Consider the following 16,094-nt stretch of genomic DNA (forward strand, 5'->3'; position numbering starts at 1 on the left):
TTTTATTTTCTTTATTTTTATAAGGTTAATCTTTGAAGGGACTTAAAACAATTTTATCTCTGATTTGCCTCAAAAATAATAGGACGTGGGAATGTCTAGAGATAAAATAAGATTGGCTATATGAGCTGAAAACAAAGTTGAGTGTTGGGAGTTTATTATGTCATCCACTTTTTGTATATGTTTGAGATTTTCCATAATACAAACCTAAAATTCATGCAATGAATTTTTGTAATGTAGTATGATGCTTATAGATTTTACCATAAAATAAATAATAATCCAAACACATGTAGCCAAGCACTTTATACAATTAAATGTTTAAACAGATATCAGGATTTTTTTGATAAATATACTCTTTTTGATTCTTTGAAACATTACATATAGATCTGACATGTATAATTTATCTAAAGTGTGATTAATATTCTTCAACATGGGGGAGAAAGGCGGTGTGTCCTAAAACTTTAAGTTTCTTTTTCTGTCCTCTACTTCTGTCAATTCTGCAACTATCATAATTATATAATAATGCCTTACTATTACTAACACTTAAGTAACCAATATTAACTAATACTTAGGAGATATTCTCTATATGTTACAAGAGCATTACAAAGTAGACAAATGCAATTTATGATGGATTAATCTTAGGTTACCCATTATCTTGGACATGTAATTCAATCTCTCTTTGCTTCAATGTGCCATGAAATAAACCTATTCTAATATTCAATAATTGTTATTGCTCTAAGACCCTACTTGGGGGAGAGAGGGCACCTCCATAAGGATGGTGGGCTTAGTTAGAATTAAAGGTCCAGAGGGGCACCTGGGTGGCTCAGCTGGTTAAGCATCTGACTTCGGCTCAGGTCATGATCTCACGGTTCGTGGGTTTGAGCCCCGCATCGGGCTCTGTGCTGACAGCTAGCTCAGAGCCTAGAGCCTGTTTCAGATTCTGTATCTCCCTCTCTCTCTGACCCTGCTCACGCTGTCCCTCTCTTTCAGAAATAAAACATTTAAAAAAAATTAAAAAAAAAAAAAGGTCTAGAACATGCACTCTGTTTATGACTTACTTGTAATACTGTTTCTGTAAAGCACTCATTTCCATTCTTAAAATCTGTTCAACCTTGGCAGGAAGAGATTTTTCCACATCTTTTTTAACTCTGCGTAACAGAAACGGCTCAAGCTCCTTGTGGAGGCTTGCATAACCATATTCTCTGCCTTTTCCATGTTCTTCTTCAAAATCTTCCCAGGAAGAAAACCTTAAAAATTTAAGAAAACGGAAGAAGCACTGAAAAGAGTCATACTGCATACGAGACTTTTCAGGGTAGTCATCTATAAGCAAAATATAGGTTTTCAGGAAAAAAGATTAGCTAACAATAGTCACTTCTAAGAACTATCCTTCCCAAGAAATCCATCTTGTATCTATGTAAAGGTGAAAAATAGATTTTATAACATTATGATTCTCCTGGAGTTAAACATATTAAAGTATTTTCAAATACAGAATTATCACTAAAATATTTCTCAAAGAATATAATTTTAAAGATCTGAATCTACTGAAAGAGAATAATTTTGTGATCTTAGACAAGTTATTTATCCTTACCTAGTCTAGTTTTCCCCATTTAGAAAAAGGGATTACCAGCACCTTATTATTGTTGCTATTTCTACTGTTAAGTACTAAGAATGATACTGTTTCAGTTTTTCAAGCAATGTATATTTTGAACACGGGCGAAATCAACTGTTGTAATTTATTACACATAAATGACTCAAGCTTATTCATTTATAAACTTGAAAAGTTAAAATATTATTAGGTATATGAAATGCTGCATCCCATTTCTTTTTTTTCCTTCCCTTTCTTAAAAATCTGTGATCTAATGTTCTAGGACAATAAAACTTCTTACGGACCTTATTACTTATACTAAGTATTTTCTTACTAAGTTTAACATTCAAAACTAACATTCAATTTATATATCCCAATTTATCTTACTTTTCTGGCATAATGAAATGTAGCAAAGACCACAGCTCTTTAAGGGAGTTTTGTAGAGGAGTTCCAGTAATAAGGAGACGGTGATTGGACTTAAAGTCTATTAAAGTTTTATACAGAAGAGAGTCATCATTCTTTAATCGATGTGCTTCATCTACACCTATAAACGCCCAATTCAGACCTCCAAGGAATGCCTTAAAATGAACAGAAGAATACAGGTGATGTTTTAAGAGAAAAATGAAATTCAAATTATTAAACTAAGGCAAATTAAAATTAAAAACAATATTTTGTCTTGTTTCAGAGAAAAACTATGTATTATTTCAAGATATATTGGAATCCTCAAATCAAGTAACTCGACATGCAAAATAAAGTTCCCTCCATGACTAACTCACCCGCTGGAAAACAGAGAAGAGGAAATGAAAATTTTTACTAGCTTACACATTATCAAAAAAAAAGAATAAGAAAAAAACAGTGTCATTTAAAATAGTATCACTTAATAAAAAATATTTTTTGCCTAAGGCCAGCAGAAGCCTCTATTACTGTCAATTTAGAGAAAATAAAATATAAATTTGGAAGTGTCTTATTCCAAGTGTAGTAGTAATTCATTGTACGACCTTTGAACACTGTGGATCTGTGTATAAAAATATGGGTCTCTGACATAAAACAAAGACAGGACAGATTCTATACTATTTAATTGTTGTATGACCCAAGAGACTAGTTCATTAACCTCTCTGAGACTGGATTTTTCTTTCCAATGAAGTAGAGACAATAGCAGGATGTTATAAAATAGATGGGGATTACTTAAGATATTAACTATAAAGAAATAAGACAACATCTATAAAGCATTTAGTACAGTGCTTCATCCAGGAGTAGCTTAATCATCTTAGGTATTTTCCTCCTCTTTAAAAGACCTTACAAATCAAAGCACTATGCCCAACTAGTTGTACAGAAGTCAGCAGTTGGCAAACTTTTCCAGTAAAGACACAGATGGTACATATTTTAGCTTTTGCAGACAAATGTGTGGTGATCTCTGTTGCATATTCTTTGGTTTTTCCACCCACTAAAAATTTAAACATTAGTTCAAAGGTCATAAAAAATAAACCAGATTTGACCCACAGGGTGTAGTCTGCTGACCCTTGGTTTAAGTTATCTTCTCATCCTATCCACAATATATGGTAAAGGAAAAGTGGATATACACCAAACAGAAAACCATAAGTAATACACACCTTATCCTTCAATAAAATTTCATAAGTTGTTAAAAGTATATTAAATTTTAACCGTTTGGTCTGGGGATGCATCCATTCGTGAGTTCTTATCTAAAGAAATTATAAAGATAATTTTAAGACAACATTACAAAAAATGTACTTGAATATCAAAATCTATTCAAAATACACAAAAAAACAATGTTTTCTGTGTATGTTTACGCAATAAAATAATTTTTTTAATTTAAATTTTAGTTAAAATTATTTTATTCTTAACACAGCTCAACAAGCTGAACTAATCTTACTTCATTTTCCACTGAAGGAAGTCCTCATTTAACAAAACACAAGTGATTAATTCATTTAACATAGCATTTATGGATAATATGATATTCAGTTTGCTTCACAATATTTGGGAGGAGAAACAAAACGGGAAATGCATTAAAACTATGAAATTGGAGATGGGCACATGGAGGTTTATTATACTCTTCTGTCTGCTTTCATGTGTATTTGAAACTTTCCATAATAAACTAGCAAAAAAATTATTACATAAAGTAACACTCAACTGAAAACTGACTTTTAGTGTTCAGCCAGTTAAACATGGAGCACTTACTCTGTGGTACGTTTCTTTCTAGAAACTAAGACTACAAAGACAAATAAGATGCCTGTCCTCAAAGACAAGTATATCTAGATTTATAAATTTGTGGAGAAACAACTTACCATATTTCTGCTGTTAATGTCACCTAAATAAACCACAGCATTCATCTGAGAAGCCCATGTCTGAATTTCCCTTTGCCAGGAAGTAAGAGTGGAGAGTGGTACTACTAATAGAAAAGGTCCATATAATTGATGTTCATGAAACAAATAGTTCAGAAAGGAGATCGTCTGTATTGTTTTTCCAAGGCCCATTTCATCAGCAAGTATGCAACTATTTCCTCTACAAAGTTAAAAACAAAAATTATATATGCACTTAGATTCAAATTTGTAAAGAAACTTTTTTACATAACCCATGTACAAATTTATATGAACAGTTAAAACAAATCTGATAGGTATACAAAAAATATGCCACTTTTATCACCTATAAGTAATAAATATAAAGGCCTTTGTAACAATGTAAAAGAAGTGGATAAGGTTTACCATTTTAGTCAAAAAAAGCTTAAAGATTAACAGTACTATTTTTAATCAGTTATGTAGCCAAGAACACAATCTACAAGTGATAGAGTCTAGACATATTAAATAAGTAAAAAAAATTAGCAGAAAGAAAATATACAGCAGGAAAAACTATAGCTCCAGTAAAATTTAAAAACAAAAAATTTACACACTAGGTTCACTAATATTGCCAAAAATAGAACAAGAAACACAGGAGAGAGTTGGAAGGAAAGAGGCCTAAATGGGTATTAGAAGTAACTGGAAGAGAAAAAGTCCAGGACTAATGTGGGATAGGAATATAAACACATATGCTGATTTTAAGTTCTGTATGAAGTAGTGCAGAAAACAGGTTAAACTCAAACTCCACTGGATCGTCTTCTTCTACTATGTAGTATTATTTATATACTAAGGAAATTTAAAAATCTCATATAAAAACCAGTCTTTATCCTTTATATTGGTGGAAATCTTTTCCAAATCCTCTACTTGTAAAACGTTTACACCCTCAAGGGTGCCTGGGTGACTCAGTTGGTTAAGGGTCTCACTCTGGGTCAGGTCATGACCTTGAGGTCCATGAGTTTGAGCCCTGCTTTGGGCTCTGTGCTGACAGCTCAGGGCCTGGAGTCTGCTTCCGATTGTGTGTCTCCCTCTCTGTCTGCCCCTCCCCCGCTCATACTCTGTCTCTCAAAAATTATAAACACTAAAGAAAAAACTTTTTAATAAATTTGTATGCCCTCAAATTAAACAGATAATTCAAAATATACTTACTTGCACCAAGAGTGAGCAAGCCAATTTAAACCATTCAGCTGATAATCTCTTAATTCTAAACTCTCGTGTCCTCCAATATACAATGGCTGTTTCTTTAGGGCTACAAATCTTGGCCTTTGTTTTAATACCTTAAGAAGAAATAAATGTTAATAAGAACTATTAAATGTGAGAAATTATTCGAAAGATGAAAATCTCAGCTTTTACCATAAATTTTGAAATTTCAACTCAAATCATCAAACTCAGAAATTCCATGATTCAAAATGTGTCTCAGGATTCATTCAAAGACTGTTTTCTATTACTGTAACAACAATGTATAGTGAAATCTTTTGCACTTTTTTGACAAAAAATGTTAGGAATAATAAGTAAGTTCTGGCCGAAATATTTGAGTCTTACATAGTTCACAAGGAAAACCTAGGTTTAATTCATTCAATTAACTGCTGCTATAGCCCTGACCCAGAAATAAACCATACAAATGGTTTAAATTTCTGATTTCTCAATTACCATTATCAACTTAATTCAATCTTGTAATTAGAAAACAAATTTTACTAGTATATAGGTCCTCAAAACTATTACTAATAAATTTAAGTATAAAGATCTTATATTAAGCAAGGTAATCCTGGGTACTACATCTCTTTTCTTATAGGTACATCCTTTTTCTTTCCTACCTTCAAAGAAAATACGATCTTCTAAATCAAACATATATATCTATTTTCCAGGGATTTTTCCCTATTTGGTCTTCCTAGGCCACGCCTCACAACACCACCACCAACTTATCATCTTGATGTAGTTTCACCCAACAGAGCTATAAGAGAGTGCCATATCTAAGACCACATGCCAATTATAGGAACACCATTTCTATTATGACCACCAACCAAGCAGTTCTGTTAGTCTATCTGAAATCAGGCAGGATCCATCTCTTTATTTGAGCTTCTAATATTTATATGATGCACAAATACTATCTTCAACAATTAAAAAATTCAAATAATACTCACTTTGCAATCTTTAAAAGGAGTGGTTTTTGACTGATTCCTGCTAAAATACTCATCTATGCATGCTTGAAACTTCTTGGAAATCAGAGCTCCATCCTCCCAGCTGCACTCTGAGTATGGAAGGCCCTGCCATTTGCAATAATAATCAGGATAACCAGCTGCTGACTTCTGATTGGAATGAGCTGTGAGAAAAATCAAGTTATTTATTTATTTTTACAATGAATTTTATCCAAGGACTAATTTTTAGTAAAAAAACAACACAAGCAAAAATTAGTCATCTGGTTTATAATACCCTTATTACAGTAAGACTAAGCTACTGTATTTGTTTTTTTCTTAATTTTATAAAAAATTTATTTCTGAGAGTGAGAGTGAGAGAGAGAGAGAGAGAGAGAGACTGAGAACGCGCACGAGAGTGTGAGCAGGGGAGGGTCAGAGAGAGAGGGAGACACAGAATCTGAAGCAGGCTCCAGGCTCTGAGCTAGCTGTCAGCATAGAGCCCGACCTGGGGCTCGAACCCACGAACCATGAGATCATGACCTGAGCCGAAGTTAGACGTTTAACCAACTAAGCCACCCAGGCGCCCCTAAGATACTGTATTTGATGTATAAACAGTAAATTTAATTTTTTTCTGATTTCAAACAAATTAAATTAGAATTTAATTAAAATCATTTATTACTAACCAATTATTCGTTCCACTATTTGATACTGTTTGTGTAGATCATCTGTAAGTTCTTGCTGGCAATTATAATATTCTACATCTTCTGGAGAAGCATTTTTCAACCTGAAAAATTATTTTAATCCAGAATTAGACTTCAAAATCTCCCTTAAAGAACCCATTCCCCCACACACTATCTGTAGCACAAAATCTCCCATTTTGCCACTTATCTAAATAGGAATCAGTTGAATAATGAAGTAATGAAATAAAAATAAATTGAAGCATAATTAATTGTTAATTTTAAAAACATGTAATTTATATATATGAGACACATTCTACATGACTGTCACCAAGAAGAAATTTAGATACGGCTATTTCTAAAAAAGTTTTACCTTGAGAGGAAATACACATAAGTCTATAAATAGTTATTTTAGGTTATTACTCGATTCTTGACTATGTACTCTTTATCAACAAAAAGCTTAGTAATAATCTTTCAATGGTTAAAATATTAAGTATACTATAAAACACTTACCATCTTTTTGTTTCCTGATCTTTTTTCTTATAATTATCCAATTTTTTCATTCCTCTAACATTCTGCTGCTTAAGGGTTTCTTCTGTCTCCCACGTATTATGGATATGGGACCATCCTTTCCATTTAATTAAATACTGGATCTCTCCTGGTTCCTTGTTTTTTTCAAATCCTGCATTTGGGTCACCATCTGCTTCAACTGCATAGATGGTTGTAGTAGCACCAGTAGCTGAAAAAAGAAAAAGCACAATACATTCCATGTAATTCAGTTAGAAGCTTATTTCTTTCAACTCAAAAACTCAATATGAATAGAAAAATATATCCTCTTTCAAGTAAGTATCAGGGTACAAGAATTTAAGGAAAATTATATTACGCATACATAAAAGAAATTCTGCATTTTAGAATGGAAATATTATCTAATTTAATCCCCTCAGTTTTAAAATTAGAAAAAACAAGGTGAAGACAGTGGCAGCCCAAAGATTATACATCAATTTATAAATAACTGATGACAGGCAGCCTGATAACTGGAAATAAAATAATGAAAAATCATCTTTAAAAATTGCATATCCAAAAATATTATGTTAGAGATATCTGCAGCCCTCATATTCAATGCAGCATTATTTACAATAGCCAAGACATGGATACAACCTAAGTATCCATCAACAGGCAAATAAAGAAAATGTGATGATATACACACACACATATATATCTGATAGAATACTATTCAGCCACAAAGAAGGAAATCCTGACATTTGCAGCAATACAACACTGAGGACATTATACCAAGTGAAATGTCAAAGACAAATACTGGATAATCTCACTTATACACTGAATCTAAAACAAACAAAACCTCACAGAAAAAGAGATCACATCTGTAGTTACCAGAGGCAGCCTGTGTGTGTATGTGTATGCATACAAATTTCCAGTCATAAGATAAATAAAAAAGTACTGGGGTTATAATGTACAACATAATGACCATAGTTAACACTGCTATATGGTATATTTGAAAGCTGCTCAGAGAAAAGATTCTAAATTATCATAACAAAGTTTTTTTTTCTCATTCTACCCATATGAAACAGTGGAAAAATATAAACTAAGCTTACTGTGGTAATCATTTCGCAATATATGTAAGTCATTATGCTGTCCACTTTAAATTTATACAATGTTCTATGTCATATCTCAAATATTGAAAAGAAAAAAATGCATGTCAAGATAACTAAAAATAACCTATATAAAAGCATTTAAAAATAACCAAACCATTTGTAAAATTGAAAGTACCTAAATAACACTTATTATTTGGGTATGACAACAGAAAAACTCAAAACACACAGGTTAAAAATTTTTCTAATTATCTGCAATAAATCAAGTGAGGTCAAGTGAGTTTAAATGGATCATTTTGAAGGGAGAAAGTACTCACGCTAAAGTTTATAAAAAATAAGTAAAACAGAAGAAAAGCGACCCTCCTCCTGGCTTTCAAAACTGAAAAAACTTCAAGAAACACTTTATTTATTCTAGTAAATATCACTGAAATATTCAAATAATAAATATGTTTGTTAAGAAAATACCTCCTTTTCTCCCAATCCGACAATCCATAAAACGTTCTATTGTTTCAAATTCCTCTTCCTCAGGTTGAGGAACATCCTCTCCACAGACTTCCAGTAGGTCATCAGAATCTGTTTTCATTTCTTCATCTTCTTTATAGCTAACATTGACAGTTGCTTGGCGACGAGAACTTCTTTTATCATTATCATAATCTTCTTCATCATCATCCTCCTCAGATGAATCAAGCTGTCTCTTTTTTTGTCCAAGAATTTTCTTTCCATTTTTTGCCTTAGATCTAGGGAAGACCAGGAGATAGAGGTGTTTTACAGAAACAATGGCATAAAACAAGACATAAGACACTATATACAAAAAGAATACCTCTGTAACCAACAATTTTCAACATCAAATCAAGAACTATACTTACCTATTTTGAGGTTTTCTGCTTTTAACTTTGTTTTTTGGCTCATAATCGGATTCTGTTTCATCACAACTGCTTTTATCTCTTTCTTCCTCAGATTCTGAATCTGAACCAGACTGAGATGGAGATCCTGACCCAGACATTTGCCAATCTTCACTGTATACAGAATATACGAAGTATGTTTATTTTCCTTATATTGTATAGCAAATTTTACCTCTTATAAAAGTACAAAAAACCAAAATTATATTTCAGCTAATATAAAAAATGTTGCTTTCATTCACACCAACATATTAAAATGTGTGTAGAATAAAAAAATGCTGTAAAATATTCTTCATACATTTCTCCTATAACTCCAGGGTTTTGTTAATCATTTAGTTATACCCCAATGAATGGCAAATAGGTAAATGTTATTATGATTATAACTATAGATGAAAATATGGAAAGCTAGTTTAAAGAACCACGGTTAATTTTGAAAATCTTATATAATTTTACTTGCTCTCTCAAAAAAACAAGATTCCGATTCTAATCTCTTTCATTTTAATTTTCTGGAGACTGTGATTTTCAAAATATACACTCTGGGCGCCTGTGTGGATCAAGTTGGTTAAGCATCGGACTTCAGCTCAGGTCATGATCTCATGGTTCGTGGGTCTGAGTCCCACACTGGGCTCTATGGTGACAGTGAGGAGTCTTTTTAGGATTCTCTCTCTTTCCCTCTCTGTCCCTTCCCCATGTACGCGTGCTTTCCCTCTCTCAAAATAAATAAATAAACCTAAAAAAATACACTCTGAAACTGATTTTTAAAGTAGTACATGTTCATTAAGAAGCCTAAAATACAGTATAAAAAAATGTTAAGAAATAAATTAGTCCATTTTAACCAATAATTCATTATTAGCTTACCTTTATTGCTAGTTTTAGTCTATTCAGTCTATTTAATTCTAGTAAACACGCAGAGAAAAATTACTGGATGCACATGTTAATATCTGCTATAATATCAACTTCAAGTGGAAGATAAGATACACACTAAATTCTTATATATACTCCCTATCTGGTCTCAGCTACTGCTTCTACTCCGCTGCTCAAGCATCAATTATAACTATGTTAAGGGTTAACATAACCCTAACTCATAAGCAAGCACATGAGATAAAATCTAGTTCATGGTGAAAACATAACAGGGAAGTAATTCCCTTTTTATCTTGAGATCTTTTCAGAGTATGCACATTAGAAATAGTAACAGCTAAATATATGAAAATTATTTCCATGTTTTTTATAATACACATTATGACTTTTATATCTAACCAAACCTAACCATCCCAAATCTCTAGTATTTAAAAATAGTCCTTGCCTGCACCTACATCAAGTTTAGAAATTACTCAGTGGAAAAGTTATAGAGCTAATGAGACACAATAGTTGAAAATGTAAACTAGTAAACTTCTAGTAAACCAGAAGACAGATCTGAAGAAATTAGCCAGGATGTAACATAGCAATAAAGGGACAAAAAATACGATACAGTAAGATTTATGCAGGAGGAGATGGAAGATCCAATATACACCACAAATATAATCCAGTAAGAAAGATGTATATTAAAGTAGAGAGATTTACAAAATGAGAAAATGTCCAGAGATACAATAACTGAATTTGAAGAAACTAATAAAAGATAGGAATCTTCACATTAAAGATGTATAAAAGGAGTGAATAAAGTGGAACAAATAAATAAAAAATCCAAAGGTAGATACACCAAAGTGAAACTGCAGAATATCCAAGGAAAGTAGAAAAATAAGACACAAGACAATGGAATAGCATTTTTGACAAAACAAGAGAGAAAAAAACTCAGACCAGGAGCATTTGGGTAGCTTTGTCAGTTGAGTGTCTGACTTGATTTTGGCTCAGGTCATGATCTCCTGGTACACGGGATTGAGGTCCACGTCAGGCTCTGCATTCACAGCACAGAGCCTGCTTGGATTCTCTTTCTTCTCTCTCTCTCTCTCTCTGCCCCTTCCTTGCTCATGCATGTCCACACTCGCTCTCTCAAAATAAATAAACTTAAAAAAAAAATACAAAAACCCCCCTCCCCACCTCAGACCATCTAAGTAACTGAGAATCTGAACTATTAAGCACTTCCTAGGTCAAGATCTTTAGGAAATTATTGTGAGTTTCTACATGAGTTCTACAGAGAAAGCATATTTCACGTGCAAATGAATAGTAGGATAGCTGTTAACATAAACTTAACAGAAATACCCAATATTCATTCACTGGTCCCTACATTTCTATATAGGTTTCCCAAGTCATTAATATTTTCTGATATTATGACTAAGTGGATCTCTGGAGTTTAGAAACATCCCTCAGGAGAGTGAGATTACAGAAGGTAAACAAGTGACACAAAAAAAATCTCAGGTCCTCACAGAAAGATAAATGTTATAAATTAATGGTTTAAATTAACCTAATAAAATGCAATAAACCAAGAATTTACAAAAGTCTACATTTGACAATTATTTTTCAAAAAAGAAAAAACACAAAATCAATAGGGTCTTCCTGATATGAGAGTGATCAGTTGAACAAAATAACATACTCTTTATGTTTTTTCCTTTTGACTTCATTTGATGAGTCATCAGAATCTTCACTGCTAGAAGAATCCTACAGAGAAAAAAATACAAGGTTAACGTTATTAATGATTAGAATTTGACCATGATATCAAATTTTTGCTTGTCATACTATTTAACATTCACTTTGCTAATAACTAACTGTAAAGCTTTTTTCCCATGTTGTTACATTTGTACCATTCGCACATAAAGTAATTGATAACATCTTTATCACAAATTTAAAACACAGCCATTGAAATTAGGTAAACATCACAATCTACCATCTTTAGAGACCATTATTGTTTCTTAGTATGGCCTTAAAAAGGAATTCTAATTGTTGGTATGTCAAATTTTGATTCAGTATTTTTCTTCCCCATTAGCATTTTTTCTTTTAATTTTTTTTTAATGTTTATTTTTGAGAGAGACACAAAACATGAGCAGGGGAGAGGCAGAGACAGAGAGACACACAGAGGCCAAAGCAGTCTCCAGGCACTGAGCTGTCAGCACAGAGCTGACGCAGGACTTTAACCCACCAGCCACGAGATCATGGCCTGAGCCAAAGTCAGATGCTTAACTGACTGAGGCACCCAGGTGCCCCTAGATAATTTTTGATACAACTCTTCTTAAATGTTTCCAGGCAAACATGCAAGTGTGCTTTTGTACACATAGGAACTATACTGTTTAAAGCTGTAGCCTGTATTTTTAAAGACATGGTGAGAATTCTGTTATTCCTTATGAGTAACAAATATTATTTAATAGACATGTGTATCTGTGCAGACTGCCATAATATTCACATATAGTTTATTTCTAGTTTTGCTGTGATGTACAATGCACACACGCTTTCACTGCTTTTTTTGGATTAATTCCTAAATATCTACATCTAGTTGAATGATGATAGATTGTATCTACTTTTAAAATAAAAGCTTTCAGAATAAAAACTCACCTCTTCTGATCCACTATTAGATGAAGCTTGATGCTGCTGCTGCTGCTTCTTGAGCATTGCAGATCTTTGAACAGCCATAATACTAGGGCTAGATTTCCAAAACTGTCATAGAAAGAAATATGAACTAATGAAGAATGAAGTTTTGCAAAAAGTTTTTAAAAGGTTAAATTACTGAACATTTTTACTGCCTTGAAATAATAAATTCAGACTATTTTCTTTACATTATATGTAATACAGTATTATAGCAATTAAAATTCTGAGCTTTCACTGCATATAAAAAAACTTACAGTGTGCTGATACAAACAATATTAATCAACATATTCTTTGGTGTGGAATATTATTTTCAAAAAACAAAGTGACAATATGTGAGTGCCACTCAAAAAGTGTTTGCCTAGTTTTTTAATTGATGTGAAGATGCAGAGTTTGTGTCAGAATGCAAATCAACTATGTTTCTAAGCACAGTTTCAGTTCAACTTTTTATTTATTAGGTAACAAGATTTTCTCCATAAAAGAAGTGTGTTGAGGTATATTCTGATAAGATAAGCATCTTATTACGATCGGTGCTCTAAGTAACACTACTGTATTCTATTATGAAAAATACAGTTTATAATAAATCTTATAGAAGCTTTTTATTCAGAGGGACCCTTAGCTTCCTCCACCAAGTATCTTCAAGGAAGCAAGTCTATTAGATTCTCCTACTATTAGCAATAAAGTATCTTCTTTGAAGATCTTGAAAGTAGAGGTCAGACACACTAAGATTAAAAGAAAGACTGCATAAAGCCTTTAATTTTTATACACGAGACAGTAAATATTTATGAGATCCACTTTCTGCCTTAGAAAGTTCTGTGTGTTTATTTTGTACTTGCTGACAGTTTCTCTTCAACACCAATTTACCACATATTTGAGACATTTAACCACAAGTTTGAGAATAACTGAAAGTAAATTTTAATGTTTAAAATTAATGTTTTCTAAAAGCTAGATTAAGAATACTATAAACCAATGTTATAAATTTTCCCAAAGCGATACAAGAAATCTACGTTTCAGGATATTGTATTTATTACCTCAGCTCCATCAACTTTCGGTGATTTTGCTTGGACTTTGTTTTTTCGGGAAGTGTCTGACTCAGACTCTGACTGACTGCCCGATTCAGATCCAGATTCAGAGTCACTGCTACCTGACTGGCTACTGCTTCCATCACTACTGCTTCCAGAACTTGAACCAGATCCAGAGCCTGAAGGTGACCCAGAATCATCATCCGACTGGCTACAATTTAAAAATAAAGAGATTTCCTGTTTATTAGGAATTCAATTTTCCTTAAAAGTCAGCAGAAAGCCCCAAATCATTAAATCTTGTTTATTTCATATTTCAACTTTCTATAGCCAAATAGAAAAAAAGAATGTTAATCTATAGTAATTGACATACTTGATAAATTTAGTACAATTTTGACAAAAACATAAGCATCAGACCACAATCTTCCTCCAAGATAATGAGCAAAACCTATCAAATTACAGAATTCTGGGCTATGAACTTGGGAAAACAAGAAATCGAAGCCATAATCCCTATCTTTAAAAGGCTATTTAACTACAGTAAATATAATGTAGAAATTGTGTGAGATAAAGGATATATTTATTGAAAATTCTCAATCACAAGCAGAAAAAATTTTGTAGCTTCTACTTGTTTTCAAACTTTATCTATGTTCTATTATTCCAGGGGGAAATAATTTATTGAAATTATGCTATGGTCAAATACAATTTACTGATAAAATCAGTAATTGCATCTCTGAGGATATCACTGGACTGTCAATGGTTCCACGGCAGTAAATATGAAATAACAGTAAATTCTCACAGTCTTTCTTAACCTCTGTATATGTACTTATAAAAGCGATTAACACTTCACTGACAAACTACCCTTTTTCCCCAAAATTAATTTTTAGTCCAAAGTAACCTAGAAATGGTCTGGCCTAAACAGGTGATTGTGTAAATTACTAATATTCCCAAGGCTGTTTATTCACAAAGTATTTACAATTGAATTGTTGAAAACTAGGGGGCATTAAATTTTTTATGCACACAGTAGACTCAGCTTTTGATATAATTTCACCTGGCTTTAAGACAAACGACAGGTAATACAGAGTTTGTGTATCCACAGCTAAATTCAAGCTTCATGTCCTCTGCTGTAATTTTCAGAAATACCACCAGATGGAGGTATTACTCTAGGGAAATAGATTGCAATAGTATAAGTAATTCATTTATAATAGTAGTATCTTCTTTTCTAGAGCAAGGAGTTTAGTATTCACATGGAAACACAGACATAAAAGTCTGAAAGAAGACATTTGATTCCAACAGTTAGATTTAATTAAAATGCTTAAAGTGTGAACATATGCATATTTTTTAAAATCTGGGAATCTAGTGGAATAAATGTTTTTCTTCATAGAAAACAGTAAGCAAAATTTGCCTGTTAAAGGCTATGATACCTAACAGCACCACCTTACACAATGAGGGTGTTCAATAAACACTTGAAAAGCAGACACATAAATATGAATGAACTTGGGGGTCTATCCTGGGCCTATATTCTTGATTATGTCTTGATCAGCCATTTCAGATGAATGGGTGGTCAAAATTCTTTGTTAAATATCAAAATTCTAAGAGGAAGTAAGAAAGTAGTTTTGCTTTCTTTCATGGTTTTGGGGTTTTTTTTTTGTTTTTTGGTATCCTACCTTTCATATTTTATTATACGTTCCTACAGCGTTAAGATATTTTACTACCTAAAGTGTAAACACCTTTAGGTAGAAGTAGTTATGGCTGGAGATAAAAGCTAACAGCCTGAATCTAGGTTATTCTAATGGCACAGATTTACTATAGAAGATCTTCACCTTACGTATTAAAAGTATAACTTATTTAGTTGCTCTCTACAGGAATAAGAAGATATACAAAGATTAAGTAAGAAGAACAATCTCCAGGATATAGTTAAATTAAAAAAAAAACAATGTTTTATAGTATGCTTCCTTTGCATGAGGGAAAAACATACACATTTGCCTATATTTTTAAAAAAAAGCAGTAACAGCAGGATAAACCAACAATTAAGTTAAAAACGCTTATCTACAGAGGGAGGGACAGAGGGGAGAGAGTAGAAGGAATAAGGTCTGAAATGAATCATCAGATTCTAAGCATGTATATATTTTACATAATTTTTTAAAAAAGAAAATCCTAAAAATTTTAAGAAAAATAGTCACAGATTTAGGGGAAAAAAATCTGTATTCAGACCTAAAATACTGAGCTAAAATTGTTGACTAACATTTCCCTAATAAAGTAATTCTGTTTCAGCCCACTGATATAAATGCTCTTTCCAGCATAACATCTGGGCAGG

The 16,094-nt window shown here is 32.4% G+C and overlaps 1 protein-coding gene across 3 annotated transcripts in view; it reads right to left on the bottom strand.

The window, feature by feature from the left end:
- Window positions 1–16,094, bottom strand: part of CHD1 (chromodomain helicase DNA binding protein 1) — a 69,437-nt gene that overhangs the window by 32,857 nt on the left and 20,486 nt on the right. For all 3 annotated transcript variants that reach the window (XM_077772760.1, XM_077772761.1, XM_077772759.1), the window contains exons 2-14: window positions 13,793–13,994; window positions 12,732–12,833; window positions 11,779–11,843; window positions 9,219–9,368; window positions 8,818–9,089; window positions 7,256–7,481; window positions 6,749–6,849; window positions 6,072–6,250; window positions 5,080–5,207; window positions 3,886–4,102; window positions 3,193–3,282; window positions 1,970–2,160; window positions 1,056–1,244 (exon numbers count right to left, since the gene is read on the bottom strand). In XM_077772760.1, coding sequence (XP_077628886.1) covers window positions 1,056–1,244; window positions 1,970–2,160; window positions 3,193–3,282; window positions 3,886–4,102; window positions 5,080–5,207; window positions 6,072–6,250; window positions 6,749–6,849; window positions 7,256–7,481; window positions 8,818–9,089; window positions 9,219–9,368; window positions 11,779–11,843; window positions 12,732–12,833; window positions 13,793–13,994 — 2,112 coding nt within the window. The remainder of the gene's footprint in view (window positions 1–1,055; window positions 1,245–1,969; window positions 2,161–3,192; window positions 3,283–3,885; window positions 4,103–5,079; window positions 5,208–6,071; window positions 6,251–6,748; window positions 6,850–7,255; window positions 7,482–8,817; window positions 9,090–9,218; window positions 9,369–11,778; window positions 11,844–12,731; window positions 12,834–13,792; window positions 13,995–16,094) is intronic.

This window comes from Crocuta crocuta, unplaced genomic scaffold, assembly GCF_008692635.1.
Source record: "Crocuta crocuta isolate KB4526 unplaced genomic scaffold, BGI_CrCroc_1.0 scaffold309, whole genome shotgun sequence".
Lineage (NCBI taxonomy): Eukaryota > Metazoa > Chordata > Mammalia > Carnivora > Hyaenidae > Crocuta > Crocuta crocuta.